The 14481-nt window shown below is 32.3% G+C and overlaps 1 protein-coding gene across 3 annotated transcripts in view; it reads left to right on the forward strand.

The window, feature by feature from the left end:
* The window catches only part of Cdh19 (cadherin 19), a 76993-nt gene that overhangs the window by 42472 nt on the left and 20040 nt on the right, over nt 1-14481 (forward strand). For all 3 annotated transcript variants that reach the window (XM_078029906.1, XM_078029905.1, XM_078029907.1), the window contains 4 exons: nt 2064-2228; nt 6445-6629; nt 7169-7422; nt 12361-12482. In XM_078029906.1, the coding sequence (XP_077886032.1) occupies nt 2064-2228; nt 6445-6629; nt 7169-7422; nt 12361-12482 (726 nt within the window). The remainder of the gene's footprint in view (nt 1-2063; nt 2229-6444; nt 6630-7168; nt 7423-12360; nt 12483-14481) is intronic.

Genomic DNA, 14481 nt, shown 5'->3' on the forward strand with positions numbered 1-14481 from the left:
TGTTGATTTTGTTGGCTGGGGTTGTGGCTTAGCTGTAAAGTGCTTGCCTAGCACGTGCAAGGCCCTGGGTTCGATCCTCAGCACCACATAAAAATAAATGAATAGAATAAATATATTATGTTCAACTACAACTAAAAAATTAAATATTAAAAATTCCATTTTAACATGATTCTAAAGCAGGCAAATATCAGCTTAAAAACATGTTTTGAAGTAGATCTGAATCTTCAATAAATAAATGGGTTGCAATTCCTAAAAATTTTATTACATTTAGTCTTTAAGCTGTTTTTCTAAGATTAGATGATTGGATTTTCCATATTCATATCACAAATGATTTATGTATGTGATATAAAACATATGTAAGGATTCTTAAAATTCAATTAGGAAAAAAGACAAAACAATTGAAAAATATGGGGAGAAAATTTTACACGCAATTTTTGTGATTTACAATCACAAAAAGTGATGTGGAAAAAGACTATAAACCTTAAAAATACTCAGCCTCATTAGTCATCGGGAAAACATGGTGAGATACCTTTGTTTGCATAGCAATCCCAATGACTGAGACTAAGTAAGGGTAGAAGACAGGATGAATTGGTTTGACAGAGTCACTTAAAAGTATTGTTTTTATGTATTTCGTTTAGATGAATATTACATTTGATTCTTTTTCTCTCATTGTTTCGCCAATTTTCTTTTATCAATTGAATGCCTTATAAAATCTATAGAACACACATTTTGTCTTTTTTTTACACATTTCTATTGGATACATAATACATATACATATATAACACTGAACGATTTGACCAATATTAAATCTTGTATTCAAAACAAAGATTAAGAAGATACAGAGTTGGATGCAATGACACATAAATCCCAGCCACGTGGGAGGCTGAGCAAGAGAACCAAAAGTTCAAGACCAGCCTGGGAAAAAAAGAAAAACCCTACTTCTAAAAATCAAAACAACAAAAAAGATACTTGTATGAGTCTTCACCTAAGGAAACAATAATTGATAGAGATAAAAAAGAAGTTTATAACAAATTGATAAAATATGTACCATGTGCAAAAAGAAGTAAAATTATATGATTGTTATCAAGAGGCAAATATTATTCTAGTTTGATTACATTAAAAATTAAACAAAATTAATTTTTATGTATTTATAATGTATTCATTCATTTAGCAAATATTAAATATCTTAGCCAGTCTCAAAGTCCTTGAGAGCATTGTATTTGAATGAATCTGACTTCCATGCCTATGTTCTTATTTCTCTCATAGAGGATCCATATATTTTATTTTTCAGGATACCCAGGAGAGATATTATTTTATTATAAGCAGTAGATGCCTTAAAACATTAGGTTTTAATTCCTTCACACAATCTTGGCTTGAAGACTGACTAGGTACAAAGTGTTACATAGCATACAGGATTTTTAGAGGTTTGATACCGTAGCATAACAATAACATAAAGCAAACTTGAACATGGACTTTTCTCTCTTGATACTTATAAATAGGCACTAAGTGTGGTTATTCATAAATACATACTTTGAACTGGTGAATAACTCTAAAGTGAAACAAAGGATTCCGTTAGACAAAGAAAGGAAGTAAAACTTTAGACTGCATGGTCAAGGTAGAGTATCTGAATCCAGAAGGCTGAAATGACCTAGTAGAAGAGAGATGGGAAGGACATTGCAGGGTATGGGGAATATATAACAGGGTTTCATAGCATGGCAGAGTTGAAACTCCTAGACCAACATGTAGTTTACTAATGATCTACCAGTGTTTTTAGCATTGGCCACTCTAGACTGGAAGCAGAGTTGGTGTTAAAACCATTATTATTATTGGTCTTCGATGTAATGTCAGGCAGAAGCATCAGATAATGAATGGTTTACCAGAGAGGCTGGGAATGTGCACATGTGCATATCAAATGCAAACATCTAAATAATGTAGACAGCTCAGTTTAGTGATTCAGCAGATAGAAAGAGAATGACTGTATGGGGGACTGTTTAAGTATTTAACTAGGAAGATGGTATGATAAATAATGAAATGAAAACTGGAATTATTTTGTATTTTTAAAGGAGTCATAAGAATATCTTCCAAAACTGACAGAGAACTACAAGATGAATACTGGGTAATTATTCAAGCCAAAGATATGATTGGCCAGCCTGGAGCACTGTCTGGAACAACAAGTGTACTAATTAAACTTTCAGATATTAATGACAATAAGCCAGTATTTAAGGAAAGTAAGTAGAAACATCTGTAATCATTATTATAGAAATGTAAGCGTGTTGAGTATAAACAGATGTTGGAGTTTGCATTCTAAAAGCACTGACTCACCACAAGGATTACATAAAATGAAGATGATGATTGTTCTAAGGTATAATTTTCATTACTGTGAGAAGTCAAATACAAATGAAGGAGTAGAATGTCAGTGTTCTGTTACTGCTGTAACAAGCTGTGACAAACTTATGGCTTAAAACAAATTGATTATCTTAAAAAACAGTTGGAATGGGTGGTCACCAGGCTGTGATTAAGGTGTAGATGGGGCTCTCCCCCCTCCTGTAAACTCCAGGGGAGAGTCCACAACCTTGTTCACTTGAGTGTTGGCAGAAATTAGTTTTGTGTGTTTTACAAGGGAGTCCCTGATTCTTTGATGCCTGTTAGCTGGGGGACACTCAACTCCTGGATGCGTCCTTCTGGTTCTCCACATAGTCCGCCTGTCTCAGAATCAAGCAGCCAACCCTATCAAGTACAACTCACACTGACATCTCTCTGCCCAAACCTTTTGCCCCTTTTTCCACTTTTCAGAAGTTGTATGATTATGTTGGACATGCTTGGATAAATCACAATAAGCTCTCCATTGAAAAGCCAGCGGACTAGCAGCTTGAATTCCATCTGTAGCTTTTATTCACTTTTTCGGCTGTAGGTAGTAAACTTATGGAATCAGAGACATTAGGACATGGATACTTTTGTGAGATTATTCTTCTGCAGACCCCAAATAATAATTTAAATGACTATTTTTATTGTTCAATTTTGTTACAAGAATAAGATACTTGCTTTGATCGATCAAGTAATAAATGTAAGGTAGATTGTATGAAAATTCTTTTTTTAAGGAAATATCTTTTTGAGGAGACTCTGTTTTAGCTACACGAATACATTTACAAACATTGCCAGAAAGCATGAGCAACTGTCATAAGAAGAAATTATGATTAAACATAGAACCAAGAAGAAGCAAATAAAATTGTGTATGTGTGTCTTTTTTGTATCTATTATTTGTATCTATTCACACATATTCAACCAGAGCATGGTGTCCTAATTATTGACTGCTGAAAAATGAAACAGAACTCTTGATTGCTTCATCTTCTTCTTCTCTCCCTTTCTCCCTGACTTGCCCCATGCCCCAATCTCCAGTGAAATCATCTTTATGTTGATGGTTTAACAGAAGTCACTTTCACTCATTTCCTTCCAGTAGAATAATCAGTAAACCACAGCAAGTTAGCAACATTTAAATCTATTTTTACATATCAGGTTTCGCAATCATTAGTTGTATATGGGAGAATGGTTTGTTAGTGTGCACGTACACACTAAATGCACAGGTCTAAATCATGTCGATGCTGCTCAACATAGCAAATTCTTGTCTGGATTAGGGTTCTCAAATCTTCTGACTTGTCAAGCAAAACATTTATGTATCAAAAAATGTTTTGGTCAACAATGAAAAATGGCAGTGGTTCCATAATAGTATCATGGATCTGAAAAATTCCTTTTTGACACAATTTGAATGCTCATTGTAACATCCTCCATGCCTTTTATTTTTATTTTTTATTGGTTAGGTTTTTGGTCTTTTCCCAGTCTTCAGACTTTCAGTCTCTACATAGTTTAAACTTTGATATATTTCTGGGATCAAGTCATTGGACTTATTTTCCCAAAATCCTTAATCCTTGATGCTATCAACCCTGTGGCTTTAAAGACTGCTGCTGGGCCTGACAACTTCCAAGTCTACATGTCCATTCTGAACTTTCTCTTGAACTCCACAGGTAGACATCAAACTTCCTACTCAGCATCTTCATTTGTACATGTTATACACATTTAAAAGCTAACATTCTCTTTATTGAGCTTCTGATCTCATCTGCCTGCTATTCCTCTTATTCCTATGAATTTTCTTATCTCAATTATTAACAAATCCAGGCTCCATATTGCTCAAGCTGAAATCTCATTTATTCAGTTCAAACGCCACTGGGTGTGAAGAATTAATGATCCAACTCAGATTGAACTGGGCCAAATCCAGTTCAATTTTAATTTCTACTCAGCTGAGTTGATGATCAGTTCTGTACATTTGCTGATACCTTCTGATTTTTATTTTTCTGTGAGCAAAGACACATATACACACACTCAACTTTTTAAGAGGACAAGATTCTGTTACGGTTTAGAAGTCCTTTTCTCTTTCTCAAACCAAAACTCAATCTTTTGAAGGTATTGTTCGTTTCTCACTTTCAAAACAATTTGAATGCTTCTCACCTGCTCCTTCCTGCCACATTGGATCATGCTGCTGTCTTCATCAGTCTCTGTTATTGCAATAAGTTCTCACCTAGCCCTCAAGTTTCACTATCTTCCTCCTTCAGTTTATTTCAACACAGCTGTCATGATCTTGCTAAATGCATGTCACATCTTATCAGTTCTATGCCTTCCCATCTCACAGATGAAAAGTCAGCACCCTTAGTATCAACTAATGGGTCCTGCCGTTCCTAAATGATCTGACACCATTCAATCCTGTTCAGGACCTCTGAGACCTCATCTATGTCACTCTACCCTTTGCTTTCTGGAAAACCAACTTCAGGCAATCAACATGGATTTTCATCTTCTCTGTCCTCAGATATTTCTTCTTCTATTTAAGTTCTTAACCAAGAGCCATATCAACAGTGAGTTCTTTCCACTTCATCAAAGTTTAAAACCATCCACCACAACATAGCCTTGTTAGTACTTGTTAGTATCCAGTTTATTGTATGCTTCATTCCTGCTAATATGAGCAGAGGGAAGCATCATTCTATATATTTTACCTTGTTGTATCCCAGTTACTAGAATATGGACTTGTTAAGAATTTATGCTGAAAAAAATATTTTTGAATGTAAAATAAACTGCAAAGACTGAGTACTGATGGTAGAAAATATTCTTTTGTTTTCTAATTTTAAAACCTGGTGGTTTAATATAAACTCAATAATATTTAATTCTGAAGCATCTGTTTTGAAGTGTATGTTAATGTCATTGTTTTCTCTTGATTAATTGTTGGGAACTTTAATTTGTACAATCAAATCAATTATTTTTAAAAATGTTTCCATAAGGAAAGAACTACAGTTAAATCATTACATTCACTCTAAAAAATAAAAGAACAAAGAAAAAAATAAAGAGTAATATATTCACAATTTATAAGTAACTATTCTCCCACTTTAAATAAAAGTATAGTCTCAAAATGCAAGCTGTTAAGTAACTTGCTGTATACTTCTAAAGGAACCTAAAATTCCTTTAAATAATTCTATTATGTATGCTTTATTTTAATATTTTATTTTCAAGAAGTTTCATTCATTAAAATATAAACACCTAGGATTATTTCTTACATTTCAGAATAAATCACATATAATAATTTAAGAATGGGCGGCTGGAGTTGTAGCTCAGTGATAAAGTGCTTGCCTCACATTGCATTTAAATAAATGAAAGAAAGGTCCATAGACAACTAAATTTTAAAAAATACTAATTTAAGTATGGTATAGTCTATTAGTTTTATGCACATGTCTTCTGAAAAAAATTAAGAAATGAATTCAGTAATTTACAAGTCCATCTATATAATTTAAATATATAATATCATTTTCATCTGACTAAATCAATCTAGTCATCTTCAGTTCCAAAATTGTTAATTAAGTTATTAACTCTTTTAGGTCCATTTTTCTTTATTTTTTTAATATGGCTAATGTAATCAAAGCTCATAAACTCAAAACCAGATTAGTATGTGTTCAGTCTCTCCCAAACTTAATCTACACTTATATTCATAAGTAACTTCAAATATCAAGAATTGTTCAAGTAAAAATGGAAAAAAAAGTTATCAAATTTAATTTGTGATGGTCAAAGTATGCAATAAAAGTCAATCACAGAATTTAAGGTGTATATGAATGGGTATCTGGAGTTATATATACTGGTGATATCACTAAAATATATGAGATGATGATAGGTACTCAGGTAAGTTATTAGGAAAAGTTCAGATTTTATAATAAAGGTAAAAAGTGTGTATATATTACACACACTCACACACATACCCAAACATGCATGCACTCTAAGAAAGAGAGAAAGAGATTGAAATTTAGAAAAGTAACTAGAAGAATAACTAGGGATTTTTCTATACACCATACACAAAGAATGCTATAATTGGGAGTTAAGTGTTTATCCTAAGAATCTGAAATTTTGTTTTTAAAGGTTTCTACCGCCTAACAGTCTCTGAATCTTCACCCATTGGAACATCTATTGGAAAAATTATGGCATATGATAGTGACATAGGAGAGAATGCAGAAATGGATTACAGCATTGAAGAGGATGATTCAAAAACATTTGACATCATTACTGATAATGAGACTCAAGAAGGAATTGTTATATTAAAAAAGGTAAGTATATTTTCAGATTATTTGCTTCTCAGAATATGCAAAACAAAAACAAAAAAAAACCTTAATTATTTTGTGTATCTGGTTTGTTTTTTGCTTCATTAATTAATTGAAATGTGAACCCTTGATTTATGGTTTAAAGGGAAAATGAGTTCAGAGATGAAAGAGATTTTATAGAGCTTTTAGAATTATATGTACAACTGTTATAAATAAGAAGGTTTTCAAATAAAGGAGATTTTTTGAACAAAGATCCTAAATACCAGGAAATTATTTGTCAACTCCACAAGACATGTATGCTTATAAAAATATAATTTTAATTCTAAATGAAAAGACAGTTACTTCAAACCACTTTACGATAACGTTTGTGAAGAGATAGATTTCCGAAGCCTGTGTCATGATAATATAATAGTAATTCATTTACATAAAAAGTGAAATTTAACTGAAAAACAAATGCTATTTAATAAGCAATACATTTTTTTTTCCTAAATAATACCTTGGGTTCCTGAAGCCATTTCTTCTGTGTACACTGCTTTTCTTTGTAGAAGGTGGACTTTGAGCGCCAGAGCCACTACGGTATTAGAGCCAAAGTTAGGAACCGGCATGTGGACAAGGAGCTCCTGATCTACCATGCCAATGCCTCCACCACTTTCATTAAGGTCCGAGTGGAGGATGAAGATGAGCCTCCTGTTTTCCTCCTCCCAACTTATATATTTGAAATTTTGGAAGAAAATCCACATGGAGCTTTTGTGGGCACCGTATCTGCCGTAGATCCAGATCAAAGGAAATCGCCCATCAGGTAAGTCAGTCTAGGATGTCAGCTTTACATTAATAAGTCACTCAATTAGTATGAAAATAAAGTTTAACTCTAATGTAAGCAAGGAAACAGCTCACCTATGTTTCTCTGCATGTTTTTTTTTAAATGAATTTGTACCAATTTAATTGAATTAGTTAACAGAGGGATCCTTAATGTTGCTTAAGATGCAGTAAAATAGGAGATTACAAATGTATGCAAGAAATAGGTAATCACTAACAAAAATTCAGTGCAGTTGATGCACTCTTAATCAGAGTGCAGGGGGTGGGAAATGAAACCCTTTTCTGTACCAAGTCAGAGAAAAATTACTTTTCATTGATATGTGGTTCATTTAAATTCTACTTAATCGAAATGCCATGCAAAACGTGAAGAAGTAAACAGGAGCAAGTGATATAAATACAATGGTTTAGAAATAAATTTTCGTGGCACAATCAGATGCAACATGCTTGTTATATATTAAAATAGTCTCCTTTTAGTTATTATGTTGTGATTTTCTTTTTCTTTTATTCAAAGTATGAGTTACAGTCTGATTGGATAAGAAAATAAACAATTGTGTGTATTTCTTCTTACCTTCTCACCTAATTTCCACATAGAAGAGTTTTCTCAAGATAGAAGAATACAAGATTATTTTAAAGTTTTACATACACTTATCAGAAGCCCCAGAAATCCTCCTCTCAGGAGGCACTGGTTCAGGAATAATGACAGGGCAGTGTTCTGAGTTTAATTATGTCTCCAAGAGATGATGTTGGGTCCAACAAACTACATCAGAATGTAGCCTGAATTGGGGAGACTGGTGGAAGTCGAAGTGATGAGTAGTTAGGAGAAGGTCAGAGGGCGGGAGTGTGGGCCTTGAATCCAATAGGGCTGATGTCCTGATAGGAAGACTTAGGCACAAGGATGGGTGACAGACAAGTGACAATGGAAGCAGAAATGGGGGAAACAGATGACCAGGGAAGCAGAGATTGAGGGAGGATATCTACAAGTTTAGGAGGTGAGGGTGGCCAGAGCACAATGGCAGCATCTGGCAAGGAATGATTCCTTGATGGCACTTGATTTTTGGACTCTGAGTTCTCAGGACTCAGAGAATAAGTTTCAGCCATATTTAGCCACTCAATCTGTGGTGTTTGGATGGGTCCAACTCACCTACCGTGCACTTGTATTGACATGAAGCACTGTCGGCAGAAATATATAGCAGTTTTATTCATAAACTCCCCAAACTGAAACATTATTTTTATGACACATAACATGTTTTGGACAAATGGATCAAAACCTGAAACTAAAGCTAAAAGATAAAACCTGTGAAATGGTTGAATACAAAGGTAATGCAGAGAAAGAGGGAGTGATCAAATTGTTCTAGGTCATCACCAAGATGGTGGACACAAGTTTTCAATTCTCCAAATTCAAGGGACTCTCTGTCTAAAGAAGTGAATGCATATAAATTTTGGAAAAATCAAGCAGAATTTGGACATATTCCAATATGATGCAAACTACTGTAAGTGTATTTTGCTGTATTATAATTAAGTAACATAAGAAAATTAAAGAGGTAAATATAGAAATATAACCAAGTGATTTGGGGAAATAGTATTTTAATTGTAATATATAAATAAAAACAAATAATATACTCATCATGTGAATTGTTGTTTTTATATGAGTGTTTAATAATTGCAGTGATACATGTAACATAAACTAGGGTTGAACAAATACGTAAAAATACTGCAGATAATGAGAACAAGTCTGCTATAGCCAAAGGAAGAGAATACAGAAAAGAAATGGGAAAAGCCTTACATGAACACCGTGGTGTAGGATTGGAATCTCATGTCTCAGTATACACTAAAGCCTTCTAAATGCAGAAATCCATCAATATCCTGGGAGATTCTTTCCAGAACACTCAGGGATACAATATCTTTGGTCTCTAAAGTCTCTGAAGTTTATATGAAACTCTGAAGTTTATATAAAATGCCATAATACTCACATGTAAACTCTGCATGTTCTCTGATATTATTTAAGTCATCTCTTAATTACTTATAATACCTTATACAATGTAAATGTTACTTAAATAGTTGTTATCTGTGTTGTTTAGAAAATAATGAAAAACTTGTACATACTCAGTACAAATACACATTTTCCAAATGCATTTGATACATAGTTGGTTGACTACACTGACATGAACCCACATATGCGAAGGAATAACTGTCTCTCTATATATGTATATATAATAAATATGATAATAAACGTAGGTTTGTTTTTTACCACAGATATGCATACATATATTTGCTCTTGATATTTACTCAGGGGGCTTAAAATAAAGGAATCACAGGAAGTAATGGAGACTGTTGCACCCAGATCTTGCTTAAAATACTCTTCTCCAATCAAAAGAAATGAGACTGACTGGAGAATTGGTTGAATCCACAGTTATTACAGGGAAAACATTGTGGTTCTAAAAATGTAAGGAAGAAGCCATAAAAGAATGGAAGAACAGGAGTGTGTTGAAAGGGCCAAAAAACATGCTGTAATTAATACCCAATGTCCAAAACTGAGTATTTGAACAAAAATTAATTAAAATATTTGGTTTGTATGATGAGTTTTGGTTTGAATCATTGGAAACAATTCTCATGAATAGATACTGATGAAGATAAATAAAGGGGCACATTTTTAATCATTTGTAAAATAATTGTAATTAATAAATGTATAATCAAAGGAATAGATATCAACATTAGCAAAATAAAGTGGCAATATTGTGGTCATTATTTATACATGGATACTGAAATCAGTAGGTTAATATATAAAAAGAAACCAAATGTTTTCAGAATATCTTCCTGAGAGCTTTAATAATTACAAAAACACAGTAGTTTTACAGTGAAGAAACCTGGCAGATACTTTGATCAAGAGTCACAGCTAATATTACAATTACTAAGACAAGATTGATACCTCTGTAACTTTCAGGCCCGTTTTATCTGATCATGAGAAAGCCTCAGACAGACACCGACATTTGAGAGGCACTGTATAAAATCACCAACTAGTATTTCCCATACACTAAAGGGCATACCAAACAAGGACATTGATACACTGTGGAGGAGACTAAAGTGACATGGAAAAAAAATGCACTACATAATCCCAGACAGGACTATGAATAAGGGAAAAGGACATTAGTGGAGTGACTGGTGAAATCCAATACTACAGTTTGTATTTTATTTAATAAAAGTAGAGCATTTAATTTATCTTGAAATAATAATAACATTATGGTCATACACAACAATTTAGAAGCAGAATCTGGGTGAGAGGCATAAGGGAAAATTTGTACTGTTGACAACAGTCCTATGAGACTTAAGTTATTTAAAAATATGCATTTAATTGAATTAGTGAGAACATTGCCAGTGTAACTGAGAGAAGGATAGTACAAACCAAAATAAAATAATTTACTATTGATTAGTTTTCTGATGTTTTCTCCTAGTTTAAAAAATGTTGTAAAAGGAAAATGCATCCACATATAAAATTTGATTAGCTGCAATTTATCTCAAGGCCAAGGAGATTTCATCTGGTGAAGATGATGTGAGAAAGAAAAAAATCTATATAATCAGAATTGGTGGCTCTAGAAAAAAATAAGGAAAATAATTCATATTATATATTATTGCTTAAATCACATACTATTATCCAATCTTCCTAGGGGATCAAATATGACTTTATTCCATTTTAATTTGTCAATGGGATCTAGATCTATTCATTATCTACTAATTTATAATAATTTATAACTCCTTATCAAACTTTTAGTGGGTTTTAGTTGCAGTGGTGTTTACAGAAACAAAATGGGATATTTAATACAAAATGTCAATTGTTAAAATCCTCTTTAATTTTGCTGACAAATATCTTCAGTGGGAAATAGGATCACTTGTAGCTATTTAAATAAAATGCTTCTGAATGTTTAAATATATTTAAAACTGAACTCCTCTAAGTCTTCATTCTAATTTCTATTCTAATTCTTTCTTGAACACCATGATAAAAATTAGTATAATATTTTTAGAAATCTGTCAATTCAAGATTAAATTATTCTCATCTTTGCCACAATTATGGCAAATCTCACTGAAGTCTCATGGAAATATTCAGGAATATATGCAGTGAGAAGCCGTCATTGAAACCACATGGTATTTTACTTTACTTTTCATTATTCATCATTTGCAAGCTGATGAGACATGCCGAGAACTTCGAGGCTTCTTTCATTGTAGATTTGAGATAATTCTGCAGACTTTCGCATGACGTATTTTGCACCTTGACTTCCTTTCATGTGTGCTCCATTGTACATTAATCAATATGTGCATCCCCAAAGTAAAGGACAGTGGATCTAGGATATTTGTGGAACTTGAAATATCATATAATTCTGGAACAAAATTAAAGGTCAATCTGCTACCTAAAAGAAGTTATTTTTATCAAGTCCTATTGAATTTTTTATTTAAATGGACAAAAGTAACTTTTGTATGATAGTAATTAAGTAATTATAATATCATACATAAATTCTCATGCAGTAGATCTAGTGTAGGAAAGAAAGAAAAAAAGAAAAGGTTCACAGTCACTCATTTCTACTACTTACTTTTACTTCTCTGTATCTCACAATTTTTTTTTTGCAGGGGAGGGCAGGGTATTTTTTTTAACCATGTCATTTACATATTAAAATCCTCTCTTGGGTTTGATAATGAGTTATGCGTGTTTAGATTTAGCATACACCAATTTAAATGGAAAGCTGTATTAGTTTCTTTTTTCTATGACTGCTGAGTTCACTAAATATGTGAATGTGCCATTTTTAAAACCGGCATCTCATAAGCTATGCAGAGTATGCTTTTAATAATTTACCTGGTGGCACAAAGCCATGTTATATATCAATGTGATACAGCAAATATGATGATACAAGGGGGGTCTTTTCTCTTGGTGCAGATATTCTATTACTGGAAGTAAAGAGTTCACTATCAGTGACAATGGCACAATCATTGTCACTAGCACACTTGACCGGGAGATCAACGCATGGTACAACCTAAGTGTCACAGCCACAGAAAGATGTAAGTACTATTTTGGAAACCAAATATTTCATCACGGTGGTCTTAATGACATTGCATTATCCCTACACCTGAGGACAGAGCTATTTTTAAATGTTGTTGAAATTTGTAGTTAAATGATGTTAGATATGTAAGGTTACATACATATATATTATTTGATCATAAATTATTATGTATTCATTTCTATTAAAGCTTTCTTAAAATGTTCCCACTAAGTATCTTCTAAACTGTTTTTACTTATTATATAACAATAAATAATGTTTAATGCAAAGATAATTTGGAGGAAAACACAATATATAAAACCTGAAATTTTATGCCCTGACAATCATATGCACTGAAGTATTTTCATTTCAATAATTAAAAACAAAAAACATATTTCTACAAGTTTTTGAACATATATTCTGTGTGAGTTTATTTTTATATTATCATTTTAATTAAAAAAGGAAAATCTTATGTAATTTCTAAAAACATTCATCTGAAAAGACTGTTTCAGGTAGCAAACTGTAGCACTCAATTCATGGTGTTGGTTCTCCAGATTGTCAATTTAGAGAAGTACTTAATTAGTTTTATATGCTGCTTTATAAAAATTATAGTAAAGCTCTAAGGTTTGAACTAAAGTTTTAGGTTTATAATGATTTATATTTGTTTAGTTCAAACATAACTAGATTAGGCTATCAGTTTACAAGTAACTCTTCCAGAAAGCAAATACGGAATGCCTCTGTTTTTTCCTGTGTTTAGGATAAAATGTGAGTGTTAATTCTTTTACAATTTAGACATTTAACATGAATCATAGTTCAATATTATTATAGTACAGAATATGGAGGATACAAATCATATTCATCAGCTGTCTGCATATCCCAAAAAGAGTGGTCCATTTTTTAACTAAACTTACATTTGCAGTTGAACTGATGGTCAGATCTTACTAATCATTAATGACCAGTTGTCTGCTTGTTTGTTTCAGCCAAAAGCAGATGATTTAATTGTTAAGGTATAAAAGTGGGTAAAATAATACCAATTTACCATTTGAATAGTGTCCATAACATTATGAGTGAATCGGTTATTCAATCATCTGACAGAAAGCATAAAGGAATAAATACAACACAATAGGAAAGACTGTCAAAATCATCGCCATTATTTGGCACATGAATTTAGTGTAATACTGTAGTACAGAACAGGAGTGAAGCTGTGAATTAGAGATGTTCTTGAAGGCATCCTTTCTTATAATCGATTTTACATAGAATTTTAACAATCTTATTCACTTTTTTGTATTTCTTTGAGGCTTTAAACCTTAGTCTGCCTTATTCCTCATGTTATTGAACAGCTGCAGGTGATACGGCAGAGTGGAAAGTGCTCTCACATGTTTTTTTTTTTTTTTTTTGCAATATGTTGAATAACTCTGCAGAAATGTTGCAGCAGGACTTGGGTCAGGATTTGAATTTTCTGTCTAACTAAACAATAAAGGACGAGGAGTAAATGTTACAATGGAACAAATGCCTGCTGCTGCAGAAGAAATGCCAAGGCTTTTCCTGTCAGGAAGCACAAAGGTGTTTATTCCGAGAGCAAGAAGCTTTTATTCAATGCGTATTTATTTCTGAGAACAAATTATTCATAACGTCACTCTCTAAAAAGCTATTGTAAAAAAAAAGACTCCAAATCAGTTCGAGGGAAGACTAGACTCCTCAAAAAAATATGTTTCTCTATAAAATTGCTCTCAGCTATTAGATGATCAAAATTTATTGAATGTATAGAAATGTTTTTTATTTAAGCTTATTTTGTATGTTAATATAATGCTTATAAGAATATATAATTTCTTTTCTTAACTTAGATGTACCATAATGTGAATTACTAGAAGGTAAACTCTTTAAAATTTATAGTTTGTACTTTTAGATATAAAATGCTCTAATCTTGTATGAATAAAAAGAATCAAAAAAAATAAATGAATGCAACAAAAATTGCCAGATAATTTAATTATATACTATCAAATTAGCTATATAATTACTTT

Source organism: Ictidomys tridecemlineatus, chromosome 13, assembly GCF_052094955.1.
Source record: "Ictidomys tridecemlineatus isolate mIctTri1 chromosome 13, mIctTri1.hap1, whole genome shotgun sequence".
Taxonomy (NCBI): domain Eukaryota; kingdom Metazoa; phylum Chordata; class Mammalia; order Rodentia; family Sciuridae; genus Ictidomys; species Ictidomys tridecemlineatus.